This window comes from Suillus plorans, assembly GCF_016647745.1.
Source record: "Suillus plorans strain S12 chromosome Unknown HD556scaffold_47, whole genome shotgun sequence".
NCBI lineage: Eukaryota > Fungi > Basidiomycota > Agaricomycetes > Boletales > Suillaceae > Suillus > Suillus plorans.
This window is the reverse complement of record NW_024537431.1, coordinates 238441-252397: the sequence shown is the minus strand read 5'-3', so window position 1 is coordinate 252397 and position 13957 is coordinate 238441. Positions and strand designations below refer to the sequence as shown.

General features: G+C 47.6%; 6 protein-coding genes across 6 annotated transcripts; 3 read left to right on the top strand and 3 right to left on the bottom strand.

The window, feature by feature from the left end:
* Positions 1-223: 223 nt before the first annotated feature.
* Positions 224-1390, top strand: HD556DRAFT_680185 (WRB/Get1 family). Its single transcript, XM_041311287.1, has 5 exons — positions 224-516; positions 572-752; positions 808-990; positions 1056-1136; positions 1202-1390. The coding sequence occupies exons 1-5, from the start codon at positions 433-435 to the stop codon at positions 1258-1260; spliced, it is 588 nt and encodes a 195-aa protein (XP_041157751.1). The 5' UTR covers positions 224-432; the 3' UTR covers positions 1261-1390.
* On the top strand, positions 1267-3736 carry HD556DRAFT_680159 (malate synthase). The gene is made up of 6 exons (XM_041311286.1): positions 1267-1868; positions 1920-2055; positions 2104-2433; positions 2513-2647; positions 2697-2901; positions 2956-3736. Exons 1-6 carry the CDS (start codon positions 1520-1522, stop codon positions 3424-3426), a joined length of 1626 nt encoding a protein of 541 aa, XP_041157750.1. The 5' UTR covers positions 1267-1519; the 3' UTR covers positions 3427-3736.
* On the bottom strand, positions 3366-4476 carry HD556DRAFT_680218 (OsmC/Ohr family). Its single transcript, XM_041311288.1, has 4 exons — positions 4237-4476; positions 4007-4163; positions 3757-3941; positions 3366-3687 (listed from the first exon to the last, which is right to left on the bottom strand). The coding sequence occupies exons 1-4, from the start codon at positions 4345-4347 to the stop codon at positions 3628-3630; spliced, it is 513 nt and encodes a 170-aa protein (XP_041157749.1). The 5' UTR covers positions 4348-4476; the 3' UTR covers positions 3366-3627.
* Positions 4477-4489: 13 nt separating this feature from the next.
* Positions 4490-8954, bottom strand: HD556DRAFT_1389132 (CPSF A subunit region-domain-containing protein). Its single transcript, XM_041303504.1, has 13 exons — positions 8699-8954; positions 8251-8642; positions 7917-8204; positions 7688-7866; positions 7275-7636; positions 6808-7220; positions 6519-6760; positions 6257-6469; positions 5925-6093; positions 5755-5874; positions 5495-5701; positions 5320-5445; positions 4490-5268 (listed from the first exon to the last, which is right to left on the bottom strand). The coding sequence occupies exons 1-13, from the start codon at positions 8922-8924 to the stop codon at positions 4564-4566; spliced, it is 3642 nt and encodes a 1213-aa protein (XP_041157748.1). The 5' UTR covers positions 8925-8954; the 3' UTR covers positions 4490-4563.
* A 291-nt stretch (positions 8955-9245) lies between these two features.
* HD556DRAFT_1487955 (uncharacterized protein) lies at positions 9246-10127 on the top strand (the record flags this gene model as incomplete). Its single annotated transcript, XM_041308747.1, has 3 exons — positions 9246-9424; positions 9475-9915; positions 9948-10127. Exons 1-3 carry the CDS (start codon positions 9296-9298, stop codon positions 10125-10127), a joined length of 750 nt encoding a protein of 249 aa, XP_041157747.1. The 5' UTR covers positions 9246-9295.
* A 70-nt stretch (positions 10128-10197) lies between these two features.
* Positions 10198-13177, bottom strand: HD556DRAFT_1389121 (MFS general substrate transporter). Its single transcript, XM_041303503.1, has 18 exons — positions 12831-13177; positions 12489-12703; positions 12417-12433; positions 12281-12360; positions 12201-12229; positions 12115-12152; positions 11990-12065; positions 11803-11933; positions 11721-11742; positions 11638-11661; positions 11559-11589; positions 11486-11504; positions 11393-11436; positions 11182-11342; positions 10748-11131; positions 10618-10698; positions 10428-10565; positions 10198-10379 (listed from the first exon to the last, which is right to left on the bottom strand). Exons 2-18 carry the CDS (start codon positions 12701-12703, stop codon positions 10367-10369), a joined length of 1503 nt encoding a protein of 500 aa, XP_041157746.1. The 5' UTR covers positions 12831-13177; the 3' UTR covers positions 10198-10366.
* Positions 13178-13957: the final 780 nt, after the last annotated feature.

Below are 13957 nucleotides of genomic sequence, written 5' to 3'. Positions count from 1 at the left end.
TCCTTCTTCCTTAAGTCATGTCTGTTTCCTTGAGACTCTCATCGCCTATAGTGCACTGTTATACTCAATTCACAGTTGACAAAACACAATACTGGCATTTCTTTTCTGTGTCATTGTCCCGAGCGCTACAGGTGTTACACGATTTTGAACAATTGAGTTAATGTCCGTCAGGACAGTAAATTGAGCAGCAAGATCAGTCCTTGGACTGCGATGTTGCAATCTACCAATTAGCGAACATGATGATCCGGTGCGAAGGCCGCAACGCCGCGAACGCCGTATGGCTTGTACCAACGTGTTCGGCTGTGTGCAGTGTTGACGTTTCTTTCAAACTTGCCGACTAGCTGAAGGCTTGATATTCAATCACCACCTGTACTTGCACTGCACATCCTCTCTTCTTTGCTATCAAGTGCGAGGCCCGTATTGATATCTACCATGTCACTCATCTTCACGATTTTTGCGCTCGTCTTTCTGACTGAGCTCATCTCATGGATTGGCCAAACTGCCCTCCTTGAATTTGTTGGTATTCTTCTTAATGCCTCATACGTATGAGTTTACAGTTTCTTCCTTCTAGGCATGGGATCTCTACAGCAGACTCTTCATGAATGCCTCATATACTCGACAGCGCCAGCTGAAAGCTGAGCTCCTTACGGCGAAGAAAGAGTTGATGCAAACGAGCGCACAAGATCAGTTTGCCAAGTGGGCAAAGCTGAAGAGAGGCGTTGACAAAGGGCTAGCAGAGCTTGAGAAGTTCAGTACGTGGGCTCCACGACACGTTGATGCATACCGATGGACTGACGTGTTTCATAGATGGAGAGCTTGCGTCCAGGAAGACTGCATTCTCACTGAAGTTCAAAACACTGATGTGGGTCTTTACGACAGGACTATCATTCGTCATTGGCTGGTGGTATAGAAAGGCTGCAGTATTCTACCTACCTCCTGGTTGGCTTGGCCCACTCGGCTGGTGGATGGCTTTCCCTTTCGCACCTAAAGGTCAGCATTCTCACAGTTATTAGCACGATCAGTCCGCGAATACTCAATGATTGACCCACGCCAAGGTTCTGTGAGCGTCGGGGTGTGGCAATTGGCTTGCCGCAGAGTCATTAAAGTTGGAGAGCGCACGGTGAAAAATATCCTCGGTAAATTCAGTCTACTTATATCCATCACTATCGAATACTTATCACAAAATTCCCTCGTCGGGTAGCGCCTTCGGAACCCGTCGCCGTCCCAGTTGAAATGGGAACCAATTCCAAGAGCTCGTGATAAGGAGTAGTGGCGGATCCCCGAAGGAGATCCAGGACTGATATTCTTATGGTGATCTGTATGCGTATGCTTCACGGATTCAACTGTCTGTACTCCGTGTTCAATTTCAGTTTCACGTAATTTCGTGGTTATTGCAGAAATAAACACATGCTCACTCAGAATGCATATGTCGGATCTGCGGTATGTCGGAGTCCCGAGACTAGTACATAACACACATTAATCTAATCTGGTTCCACAACTCCACTTATCTTTCTCAAACATGGTTGCAGGCGTTCAGATCCACACAAAGGTCGACATTTCTAACCCTCAATCTGACATCCTCACCGATGGTGCACTTACCTTCCTCGCTGCACTTCATAGGACGTTCGAGTCTACAAGACATAGCCTCCTAGTTGCGCGCGATGATGCGCAGCGCAAGTTTGACTCAGGAGTGCCTCTTGACTTTCCTCCTGAAACAGCGCACATCCGTGCTGAGCCCTCGTGGCACTGCGCACCACCTGCACCCGGTCTTGAAGACAGACGCGTTGAGATCACAGGTCCTCCTGACCGTAAGATGGTCATCAACGCTATGAACAGTGGTGCAAAAACCTTTATGGCAGATTTTGAAGGTTCGCATGCCATCCATGATACGCACAATTACGCTAACATAACATGTCTAGACTCCAACGCTCCTACGTTCGCAAACGTGATTAACGGCCAAGTCAACTTGCGCGACGCCATAAGGCGTCAGATTGACTTCGAGTCTGGCGGCAAGCAATACAAGCTGTCTGAGAAACCAGCAGTGCTTATTGTTCGGTACGTCGCACATCCTTTTTCTATTCGGTTGTTCATATTTCGGTCTAGGCCTCGGGGTTGGCACTTGGACGAGACGCGTATTACGATTGACAATACCCCTATTTCGGCTTCTCTCTTCGATTTTGCACTCTATTTCTACCACAATGCGAAGGAACTCATCAAACGTGGCTCGGGTCCCTATTTCTATCTTCCGAAGATGGAGCACTATCTCGAAGCTCGTCTATGGAACGACGTCTTCCTCTTCTCTCAGTCCTACATTGGAATAGCCCACAACATAATCAGGGCGACTGTCCTCATCGAGACGCTTCCCGCGGCGTTCCAAATGGAAGAAATTCTCTTCGAACTCAGAAACCACTCGGCTGGATTGAATTGCGGAAGGTAAGGAGCATTCATATGCGTATAATTAATTTGTCCATCATGTCATGGGTCAGTCGCTCATTTCCGCGTGTATTCTTAGATGGGACTATATTTTCAGCGCCATCAAGAAGCGAAGGGCGGACAAAAGCGCTGTGTTACCAGACAGGAAAGATGTTACTATGACAGTGCCGTTTATGGATTCGTATGTGCGCCTCTTAATCCAAACTTGTCATAGGTAATGCCACGTTTCGTTCATGACGATAAGGTACTCATCATGTTTTTAGGCGGAAGGTTGCTGCTATGGGCGGCATGTCTGCTCAAATCCCTATCAAGGATGACCTTCAAGCCAACGAGGTGGCAATGGAGAAGGTCCGAGCAGACAAATTCCGTGAGGTCGCTGCTGGCCATGATGGCACTTGGATTGCGCACCCCTTGATCAATCAGATCGCTCGCAAAGTGTTCGACGAAAATATGCTCGGTCCTAACCAGGTTCGCACAGCGATATTGTTTTACCTGTTCCTATTGCTCACGCATCGGTTATAGTACCACATCAGACGTGAGGATGTGAAAGTAGCTGCAGCGGACTTGTTGAATGCAAGCGTTCCCGGAAAGATCACGGAGGACGGCATCCGCTCTAATGTTTCTGTGGCTCTAGCATACTGCGGGGCCTGGATTGGCGGCAATGGCTGCATCCCTATCAACTACTTGATGGAGGACGCGGCTACTGCTGAGATTGCACGTGTGCAGCTCTGGCAGTGGGTGAAATATGGCGCACGTATTGACACTGGCGAGCAGATTACCACGCAGTATGTTGACCGCATCATCGCAGAGCAGGCGCCCGGCATCAAGAAGATCGCCCCGGGCGTCAAGGAAAGCCACTTGAAAATTGCTAAGAAGTATCTCACGGCGCAAATCAGGCAACAATGGCCAAGCGAATTTTTGACGAGTGACTTGATGCCATACTTGACGATGGCTGATGGCGTCGAGGACAAGTGGTACAGGAACTCTTTGTAAAAGCGTTGCGGATGCGTACCTCCCGGATATATTTTGCTCGGTGTACTTGTAGTATCATGCAGATTAATTAATGATTGAGTCGCCAAGATGTTACGGCTAATGTGCATTATGTCCTAGCATTCTCAAGGACCGGAATACGTGTGAACAAGTCGCAGGAAAAAAACAGTTCCTGGGGCCAGAGCCTGAAGGTGTACCTAATACCTATGCCTTGGAAACATTCACAACTGCGCCATGCATAAGTGCACGACTGTAGGGACAAGCCTGGGAGGAGTACCACGGTCAGCGGATCACAATACATGCTCCCAACACGCGTGAGTAGGGGAAACGTACCTCATGACCAGCCTTGATCAGTTCCTCGTCTTCCACGCCCTCAACCTTTATATCCACGGCTAACCCGAACCCCCCAAGCCCCTCCGCCTCTCCGAGATGCACGGTCGTGTGGATCACGGCGTGTCTTGCGGCATCTTTCTTTCCCGTCTTGCCTGCCATCATCTGCAAGGCTCCGAGGAAACACGCTACATCCGTTACGCATATATTCAGTGCAGATCACGCGATTTAAAATATATTAACGAATACGCACATGCGTATCCCATGGCGAACAGTTGTTCAGGGTTCGTCCCTTCACCGTTTCCGCCCATTGCCTTGGGCGTTCCCAGGTGCAGAGAGAAAGGGGTCTCGTCGAATGATTTGACCTCACCCTTGCGACCCCGCCCAGCAGCGGTAGCATGGACGGTGTACTATACACGAGTATTTGGGTTGAAAAGACGCGTTATTGTCAGAGATCATTCTCATTCAGTCTGTCAGTAGCACCTTGTGGTTCTTGAGGGCCACGGGGGCGGCCGCCTTGGTCGCGTACGACCGCGTTGCTTGGATTGCCCGCACGCGAGAGGTGTTTACGATACGTGCACCAATGTTCAACATTCTGGCTTTGCTTTGGCTTTCGAAAAGGCTTGGGATGGTTGAAGGAGAGATGCAGGTGGGAGTTTAGATCGTGCGGGGGTATTTGAGTCTCCCCGCAATCACCTGCAACGTCACTGTCCATCTAGTCAGCCGATTACATAAATCACAAGAAATAAAAAATATTTCAGTTTTGAATACAATACAATGATCAGTCTACAATATGACTGCAAACAACACCTAGAAACCACTAGCAGTCACACGCAACTGCTCTAGCTTTTTCAGCACCTCTCCCACTGTGCGATCAAGTTCTCCAGCAATCGCACTCTGCTTCGACCCTGGCAGCCGAGCATATGTCTCACACAAATCACCATCAACAACTGCCTTCACTGGTACATAGTAGCCTCTCCAGCTCAGGTGATCCCGGCCCACAAGACTGCCCTGCTCCGTACGCATGTGTTGCTCGAGCGTTGAGATGAAATCTACGTCCTCCTTGGACACGAAAGGCACGAGAATTCCAATAGTGCCATGAATGCCAGTGTAGAGTAGCACCTCGCGACCACCAGCAACGAGCGACACCTTGTGTATCGAGGTAACAAGATCACCAACGTGGAAGTGACACAGCATGTTGGTTTTGTGTGGGGCACCCATCAATATACCCTTCTCATGAAGGATACCAGCGCCTGTGGGGTCGTCATCCACTTGGTCAGAGACCTTTGAGTCCAGGCGGTTCACAAATACGTTGCCAAAGCGATCACCGGCTGCGACAGTGTTGTAATCTACCATTGTCGCCGCAGTAATCCATCTAGGTTGAGTATCATCTGCGAAGACGAGCAGTCGATTCTCTGGTGCCTTGTATACTGCGAAATGTATCGACTCCTGCATGTCGCCGACAAGTATGCGGGAACCCTGGGTGTTGAGGCTCACGATGGCAGTAGAAAATGTCTGAAATGTGAATGTGAGCAAAGCAGATTGACAATGTTGGTGTATGCTTACTTTGTTCTCTGCTTTCCGTAAAAGCTTCTTCTTACCCATCTCATATATCCGCAGAGCCTTTCCAACGCCAGCAACCAGACGTCCTTGGAATCCCATGACAGCAAGGGGGACATCGTCCGTCTCTGTCTAAATGGGTCTGTCAGCAAAATGAAGCATTCGTCAATATATTCCTCACCTTGTGAAGGAGCTCCAATCCCACGCCATCCTCGGTGAAACGATAAGTTCGCAAGAAACCACTAGTACATGACCGCGGAGACAATAAAGTATCCTGCGCCGTGCCTACGACAAGATGTAATTCATTGTTTCGTGCAGAAAATGGTACGAAGGCGAGGCTGAAGGCAGCCTCGTTGTTGTCTAGTGTGACAGTCGAAACGGTCTTGCCCTACAAAACGTAAATGTAAGCCCACGCATCAACCAGTCATGATATGGCCTTACCTCGACAGGGTCAATGATACGGATTGCGGACGCCCAGTTCCCTGCTGCCGCTTTCGGCCTTCCAAAGATCTCAGGTGGTAGGTCAAGCATTTCTTGATCAACGTGCTGTCCTGCTTGCGTCTGAGATAACGATAAGTCCGCAATAGTCACAACGCAAGAACAAATCTCACCATGGCCTGTAACCGTTTGTTTGCGGCCTCATCGCCCAAAACACGATGGTCGCCTTCAATGAGATAAAAGTGGCGATTTTTGGGGTGAGATATAAACCTCCTAGGGGTCAAGGACAGCGGAATTGAGTCTTGCTTCAATTTCATGCCCAGTTTTGGTATTTGAAAAATACTGGCAAGGAAACCGTAGTCAGTGTTAATTCGAAAAACAATAGAATAAGGAAATTTCAGTAGGAACAATTGGTATTCAAAAATATTCGGCATGTCCTCCTTAGAGGTTCATCCGGTATCTCTATTCTCATCTTCGACAAGGCATGATGGACGAGATCACTCACCGAAGAACACTACCAGCTATGCCAATGAGACCCTCAGGACTGAGCTCAGCGGAGAAGCTCCATGCATAGTCCAAGTTATCAAAAATCAAGGGGGTGAAATGCATGAGATTTTGATGTGTGTAATTCAACCAGGATCTGGAAGAGAGCGCTAGGATGGCCGGATTCCCTTGTATTTGAACACGAACCAATCTGACTGGTCGGTTCCCGAGGAACCTGATTGTAAACAATTAGCCGTGATTCTCCAATGAGCGAAACAACTCACCGAGTCCGAGTATCAGTTAGTTGCCCATTGATAGGATCAAGTACTGTTCGTAGGAGAACGCCATTTTGGAGACCAATGTTAACAAACATGGTAGGCTGGGTCTTGTTGATACTCGCATCCAGCATGTCGGCAATGCAGATAGTTGATGGCGGTGCTGTCAACGCTTGCAAACTGATCGTTTCCAGTGTGCTTTCTGGGTCAAGCGACACTATTCGAACGGTCTGGTCCTCGCACCCAACAGCCTAACAATATGTGAGTACATGATAGGATTTCAAGAAAGATGGCTTACCAGATAGGGCGTTCTTTGGCGTCCCTCAGGTACCTCAGCTATGCTTAGAGCCGTTATGGTCGAACCCATAGCCTTCCTATCTTGATATTCATTCAGCTGTCCATCAAGATCGAGTTCGAAGTAGACCAGTTCAGCAGAGCTCAGAGCAACAACCACCTGACGTTTGTTTGTCGTAGCAGTGACAATAGTCTTTCCTTGAGGAGCCGACCACTGATTGACGCGGTGGTCCGCAAGTATATGACGAATGCCTTGTGGATGCACCTGCAGGAGGGCGTCAGCACCAATTTGCTGAACAGCAAGAGTGGGCGCTGATGACAGGATACCAGTGTCCTGCACTTCTTCAATTGTTTCTCCAATGGAAAGGACGAGAGTTCCATTGACGAACGAGAGAATAATGTAGGTATCAAACTCATCTGCAAGCGACATCAGCGGATGTTTTTCGAGACATCTATGAAACAAAGACTTGCCGTCCTCGCGCCGCTTAGTTGTCCAGACGGCATTGGGAATACCAGGCAACTCTGAGCTTACGGATTCTTCAACGTCAAGACCGTGGCGAAGTGTTCTGAAAGAACTCCTTGTTCCACGTCCGCAAGCAGTAAAAATCTGAGGCGTATCTGAGTTTGGTAGTAGGTTCATCACCTTGGAATCTATGATGGGGTCCAGGGATTCCATTTCATCTGCGAGTGCAAGATTATCTAGCGGTCGTGGCCGGAAGTGCGCATGAGGTAAAGCAATGGTGGGATTTGCCATTCCGGTGCCCGGATACGACGTCGAGCTAAACTCAGGTTCATTGTCATCGTCACCCAATTTCTGGAACTGGTACAAATAACTGAAATCAATGTCAGAAACTTCTCGCGAAACGTTGAATTGAGAGACGCACTGATTTCCAAACTCGGATGCAACGAAAAGGAAACCAGATTTAAGAATACAAAGACTGGATGCCACAGGGACAGTGTCAAAATACTTGATTTTTAGTGCCTTAACTTCGTCCTCTTCATGATCAATTGTGACCTTAAAGAGGTCACCATCCTCGCTTTGAAGGAGAAAGAAGAAAGCACCCTACGAGAAATATTAATCAAAATAACAGCGACAGGTTGCAACAGACCAACCTTCATTTTGTGCATGACGGCTGTAACGATGATGACGCCTCGCTGACGGTCTTCCAGAGGGTGTTGTCTTCGTGGGATGGGGACACGGTGTTGTCGTCGGTCCATGTGTCGGTAGATTATATGGTCTTCACAGCAGACCAGAACACCAGATGGTCCATCGAAACGATCCGTAGATGCGACTTGGCCGCCAGGGACTTGAACCAGTAAATTGGCACGTCGATCTGTGGCTTCACTCCATTTTCGAACGACATGGTTGAGGCCCAAATCAAGTTCGTAGTATGTTAGCATCTGGAAACTCATCAGTCATCAGATACTACAAAATCACTGAACACACCTTCTCTGCATTGTTGAATGCTTCCCCTGTAGGATCTTGATCAGACTCAGAGTAGTCGACTTCGAGCGCAGCGAACAATGGGTTTTCAAAGCCCACATCAAGGCCGACGATATGATGAATGATCGCATTATTTTTGTGTGCTTCGAGAGGTGACGAAATCGTAAGGTTGGCTGCAGCATCTCGGTTCAAGATGTACACGAGTTTGGCCTTCTCTACTGATGAGATCATCACGCTACGGCCCTTGGGGTCAGTCGCAAGGTATTGTCCAGGTACAATGCGTCGCGCTCCAGACTTGCCAAAAGTTTCTTGATGTAGCTTCACGAAACTACTTGTCTTCGGGTCATAGTCGAGAATGATGATGCGCCCAGAATCCGAGCCTACGATTGCGTAGTCTGAGAATAGAGTATGAATAAAATGGAAACAAAAGATGATACGTACAGGGGCTCACCCTTGGTACTGCCTGTCAAACGAAAAGCTGCTAGAGAGCGAATAGAGCCAAAGACATCAGAGGCAATGACTGTTGATAGCTTGCCGGTCTGAACATCTGGGCGCAAGAGCTCCAGTCGAGTGCCACGAGAGATGATAATTTCCTGGGTTCGTGCGCCAGAAAAATTACCAACGATAGCTTGCGTAGCTGCCGTTGGGGGCTGAAGCGTCAAATTGTATAGATGCATCCTCCAAGTAGTCAAAGCCGACGACGACACGTCGAACTAAAACTATGTATGCAAACTGTCGACAATATTTTCAGCAGTTTGGTTTGTGGCTGAACAACACTTGAGCTGACATAATTGCTTGATTTTGGCAACTCCTGTTGTTCGCGAGTACACGCGGTCATTTGCATTCAACTACTATCGGTCATGCTACTTACTAGTAAATCGAATCGAATCTGTTGAGAAATGATGCAGATTGTGTTTTCAGCGTGGCAGTAGCAAAAATTAGATTCACCACCTGCCGTGGCTGCCGACGTCGGACATTAAATTTAACAGTGCGTTTCACTAGCTGCAGTCCTCCAAGTCGAGCAAGTGGTGATCGCTGAGTTGGGGCCATGGAACATTGCAGAGGCAAGCTGTCAGCATATACTGACCCCAACTATGAGTCTAGGATCCAGGCGGCTCTCGCGGACATCGCAAATGGCACCTGCAAGAATATTACAGTAGCTGCAAGAGTACACAAGGTATGATTATGTATTTTTGAAGTTCCTGCGATGCTCATTTCGTTGTACAGGTCGCGCGGCAGACTCTTAAAGACCGGAGCAAGGGTCTGCATGTGTCTCACAGAGATGTTGCCAAATTGCCGCAGCTCCTCCAGCTGTCTGAAGAGGAAGCTACTATCAAGGATTGGCCAGCTCATGAATCCGGTGCCGCATGCCCTGTGCACCCTCGTGATTTACGTGCCCAGGCTAAAGAGATCAGTGGAAAGCTTCCCGACAGTCCCGTAATGACTTCAGGGAGCTCACTCGTCACACGCTCAATTTCGACTGGGTTGCAATTTGAATTTGGATCTGCAAGTACTCCCGCAGTCCTGTCATACGATGAAGTGATGAAAAGTGACCGTGAAGACTTGTGGAAGAACATTCAGCTCCTCTACAGTCGGAACAAAACATTGTTTGAGATGCAACTGATGCAGAGTGCACAACTCGCTGCTGTAGAAGCTCACTGCACTCTCGTGAGCTATCAAATTTCGATCTGAATGAACAGTTGACTAATAAGACTCAGAAGAAGTGTCAGAAGTCGAAGAACCGTTTTTTCACATACCCAGAGTTCAAAGCAGCCTCCGAGGCTGAAAAAATAGAGCGTATCAAGAAGGAGAAGGTTGACTCGGAGAAAGCTGCCCAGAAAATAGCTGAAAACGATGTTGGACTCTTTGCACAGCATTGATGGTCTGCATAAATTAGCTCCGTATTTCTCCGTAAATACTGTATCTCACAGATTTACTACATAGTAGCATCCTAATCAATTGCTGTCGAAGTTCACGAATCAGGTCTTGGTCCACAAATGAATGGTAGATATTCAACCCGTAGAAGTTAACTATCATTTTAATGTATTGTCTAACTTAGTATTAAATGAGATGTACGATAATGGGATGTTGAAAAGGACAGTTTGGGTAGGCGTGCGTTTTATATAGCATATCTTAAACACTCAGATCAGCGAAGGTCGTGGATGAATTATGAATCTCACCTGAACAACGGACTGGCATCGCCCATATCCCTGAATTCATTTTTTCTGCTGTCAGTAAGACCTTCCGCCTGACACTGCGCTTCCTTATTTTTATTAAGCCGGCTACAGTCCCACATAGCGAACAGGCTCAGCGAAATTCTATAAGGGAAGTGGTTATCAATATTACAGTCCAAAAACCGAGAACACATACGAGAGACAAAGGAATCCCATGATAGTGCCATGTCCAATGTGGAAATTCGGCGGATCGATGTAAACGAATGAGGAGCAAATACTAAGACAAGGTTAAGCGGACGACGGATATCTGTGATGATATGACGCACCCTCCCAGGTTTCCAAGGCCAATGACCATCGCTATCACAACGCCACGCTTCAAGTCGCCTCCTGCATTTGAGCCTGCCCAAGCAAGATCGACTGCAATTGTTGGATAGACACCGATAGCAGCCAGACAAGCTCCAGTATACGACATGCCTGCTGGCCCGTCACAATAAAGTAAGATGTATCCCACAATAGACACGCAGGCGCCACCAATGATAAATGGGCCGCGAATTTGGTACTTGTCAGAGTAGATTCCAACTAGGATTGTGGCGAAGCATCCTGCAAGAAACGGTGGGGCTGAGAGCAACTGAGCATGGGTAGTGGAATAGCCGAGTTCATTGATGATAGTTGGCGTAAAGAGAGCGATGGCATAAACAGGGACGAGCAGCCTAAGGAAGGACTCAGCTTCGTCAATGAGAAATAATGAAACAAGGAGTACCCCATGTAGATAAAAACTTGAATGTAAGTCTTGTAATCTTTCATGGCCTGCAAGACAAATCGAATATGGTAGTGTGTGGCGAGATTATTCGCATCTTGTTTGAGCATATCTATCACGTATGCTCTCTCTGTCTCGGTGAGAAACGTGGCCGTTTCGGGATACTAAAAGGTCTAAATGGTTAGTGCAAGACACAACATATGCACGAACTCACATCATGCATGAAGAAAAACGAGAGACATGCTACGAATAGGGTGGCTGATTGAAGATGAACGTCTGGATTACCTCTGAGACCCAGCAGACTCACCAGCACCCTCTAATAAGAACTAGGAGTGCACATGAAATGAGTGACAACTTGACCTGAAAACATGCAAACATACAATCCATTGCCAACCATGCAATCCTCCGATGCTAATCAACGAATCAATGATGGACTGTCAATGACAATATGTTACTTACCCTTCCAAATGCTCGATACCATACCTTTATTAATGAGAAGGTCAAGCCCGACAGCAGGTTGTTCGAGAAGTTTGAAGACTCACGCAAGGAGTCCGCCGAAAGCACCTAACAACCAAAGAAAATGTGAACACGCATGAACTCGACGCTTAATGAAATGTTGCTTACCTGCGACTGTTGCTGCAGAAAAGAATATGGCAATGCGCTTAGACTGTTCAGATCGTGGATACCAGAGAGATATGTAGTAGGTCACTCCAGGGAATAAACCCGCTTCTGTCAAGCCTAGGAACATCCGAGCTCTACCGTTACATAGTTTAATGCGTCTGTTTTCACCATGTGGGTAAATTCTACGCACACGACAAGAGATCGAAATGAATCAACGAGACACATAAGGGTCATCACGAGACCCCATGCGAGCATGATAATTGGTACTGGGATGAATATTAGGCGACGGGGAAAACAAGGTGGAGGTAAACGTACTCCAGCGTGATGGTCTGAATAGCTTCAGCGCAATATTCCTGCATAAACATTGAGAATGGACATGTTATTCTTGACGCTAAACATACGAGGGGACCTCAGCAAAGCTATACAGTATCTAGAGGAGGCAAGTAAGTATTGAGTAGAGTGAGCATGTTATATCACGCACAAAAAAGACGGCCGCCGCAATGTTGTACCTGAGACCGATCAAATTCAGGTCTTTAGACATGCCAGCGACTTTCGCATTTCCTGCGAGTGGTAATGGTGATGAATAGAAAGTATGATACACACATCCCACTGCTTACCAACATTGGCCCGGTCCCTGAAGGTAGCATAAATAAGCAACACTAGACAAGGCAAGCGTTCGACAGACTCACAAGAATGACAACATGTATAATAACGACACGAATGGTAACAAATGCCAATCGAGCTTGCGCAGAATGCGTGCTCTTTCTCCCGGATTGAGCTCCTCGGCAATTTGTTTTTCCTCTATATGAAGGACCGTCGCGATGCCGCTCTTGTGCAGCGAGTCTGTACTACCCTGCGTTAAAGTAATGGAAAGGAATGACTGGTTAAATGAGTGGCTTGACATCTGGAGAGTCGAGATAAATCCCGTTCAAACAACTTGAGTGAGCGGTCGGTATGGTGGTACTGGAGTTACCAGTTGAAGAAAAAAAACTAGAGACAGAAAAATATAACGTTATCGATCTTGGACTGACCCTTGGTAAGTTGGCCAGAGGTCGGAGACTCGGATTCGACCAGACTATCAGGATTCAGGGTAGCCGTATGCTAAATATTCATTCCGTCACGGACCGAGGCCTCTTCGGTTTCACAGACCCTGAGAAGTAAAAAAACACTGCTTCATGGATAATGAATGGGTCGATACCTATGATAACTCTGTGGTAGTTACGGAACACCCACATCATTCATCAGATTCCGACCAGCTCAATCCCGCAGGAGTGCTGCCAGCTCTGCAGGGTGATGACGTAAAATTGTGCCACTGATGGCGGCAACTTATGTCAGACTTTCTCGGAGTGGCAAATTTGTACGGTGCCGCCGATCGACTGTTTACTACTACTACTTCAATTATACTGACCATGGATGACTTTCTTGATAGATTATCATGTCATAAGTATCGCCCAGCATCATGATTAAGGAGACGTGTCGTGATGCCGCTAACAGCTGTTCATTTCCAGTGAATTTGCAAACGCGCCCACCTCGAATAAACCTTAATCTATTTGGCCCGGGGGAGGGAGGCGAACAGACTTGGATGGTCGGACTTTAAGCACCACGCCAGCGATATTTGCCGACATGATAAGCTTTGCTCGATGTGCGTGGCGCAATCCTGCAGTGATACACCCTTTTGCTAATCAATAAACTTTTCAGATTGATACTTAGTGCCCCGTACGACATGTACGACCTGCTAAAGCAGTGTCTACCTAACCATGCTGCCACCAATCTGGCCCAATCTGTCATAGCGTCCACATTCGACTGATCCTGCTCGAAATTTTCCTTGTCATCCCTGAATTTGTCGGCGCATTCGCGATCCCTGCATTTTATGCCGGCGCGCTCACGTTCGACTGTTACCAACCCAGGGTCTTTGCATTCTGATTTATCACCGCAAATAATCCACACCCTCCGAAAGGTATAAATGATGTGGTTCCGGGTGTCAGTGCGGTGTCGTCGAGTTGCCTCGATCTCAGCAATGGGGGTTGCAGCTAGGACTTGAGCTGTGTCGTTGTCATCCAAAAGTTCTGCCTCATCTTCGTTGATCAAGCCTGAGAGGCAGGTGCTGGATTGCGAGATTGTCATCAAGGCTACCATCGCTATTGGAAATGTTTTTGAG

What these genes read in the sequence shown, in the direction of transcription:
- HD556DRAFT_680185 (XM_041311287.1), top strand. Translation starts at nt 433, where the DNA reads ATGTCACTCATCTTCACGATTTTTGCGCTCGTCTTTCTGACTGAGCTC. An exon ending in AAACTGCCCTCCTTGAATTT is followed by an intron (nt 517 to 571) that starts GTTGGTATTCTT and finishes TCTTCCTTCTAG; the next exon opens with GCATGGGATCTCTACAGCAG. An exon ending in CACGGTGAAAAATATCCTCG is followed by an intron (nt 1,137 to 1,201) that starts GTAAATTCAGTC and finishes CTCGTCGGGTAG; the next exon opens with CGCCTTCGGAACCCGTCGCC.
- HD556DRAFT_1389132 (XM_041303504.1), bottom strand. Translation starts at nt 8,924, where the DNA reads ATGCATCTATACAATTTGACGCTTCAGCCCCCAACGGCAGCTACGCAA. An exon ending in GCCAAAGAACGCCCTATCTG is followed by an intron (nt 6,761 to 6,807) that starts GTAAGCCATCTT and finishes ACATATTGTTAG; the next exon opens with GCTGTTGGGTGCGAGGACCA. An exon ending in GTATCATTGACCCTGTCGAG is followed by an intron (nt 5,702 to 5,754) that starts GTAAGGCCATAT and finishes TACGTTTTGTAG; the next exon opens with GGCAAGACCGTTTCGACTGT.
- HD556DRAFT_1389121 (XM_041303503.1), bottom strand. Translation starts at nt 12,703, where the DNA reads ATGTCAAGCCACTCATTTAACCAGTCATTCCTTTCCATTACTTTAACG. An exon ending in GCTTTCGGCGGACTCCTTGC is followed by an intron (nt 11,662 to 11,720) that starts GTGAGTCTTCAA and finishes TCATTAATAAAG; the next exon opens with GTATGGTATCGAGCATTTGG. An exon ending in GGTATCGAGCATTTGGAAGG is followed by an intron (nt 11,590 to 11,637) that starts GTAAGTAACATA and finishes TTCGTTGATTAG; the next exon opens with CATCGGAGGATTGCATGGTT.
- HD556DRAFT_680218 (XM_041311288.1), bottom strand. Translation starts at nt 4,347, where the DNA reads ATGTTGAACATTGGTGCACGTATCGTAAACACCTCTCGCGTGCGGGCA. An exon ending in TGGCCCTCAAGAACCACAAG is followed by an intron (nt 4,164 to 4,236) that starts GTGCTACTGACA and finishes ACTCGTGTATAG; the next exon opens with TACACCGTCCATGCTACCGC. An exon ending in TGATCAAGGCTGGTCATGAG is followed by an intron (nt 3,688 to 3,756) that starts GTACGTTTCCCC and finishes TACTCCTCCCAG; the next exon opens with GCTTGTCCCTACAGTCGTGC.
- HD556DRAFT_680159 (XM_041311286.1), top strand. Translation starts at nt 1,520, where the DNA reads ATGGTTGCAGGCGTTCAGATCCACACAAAGGTCGACATTTCTAACCCT. An exon ending in CCAGCAGTGCTTATTGTTCG is followed by an intron (nt 2,056 to 2,103) that starts GTACGTCGCACA and finishes ATTTCGGTCTAG; the next exon opens with GCCTCGGGGTTGGCACTTGG. An exon ending in TTAATCCAAACTTGTCATAG is followed by an intron (nt 2,648 to 2,696) that starts GTAATGCCACGT and finishes TCATGTTTTTAG; the next exon opens with GCGGAAGGTTGCTGCTATGG.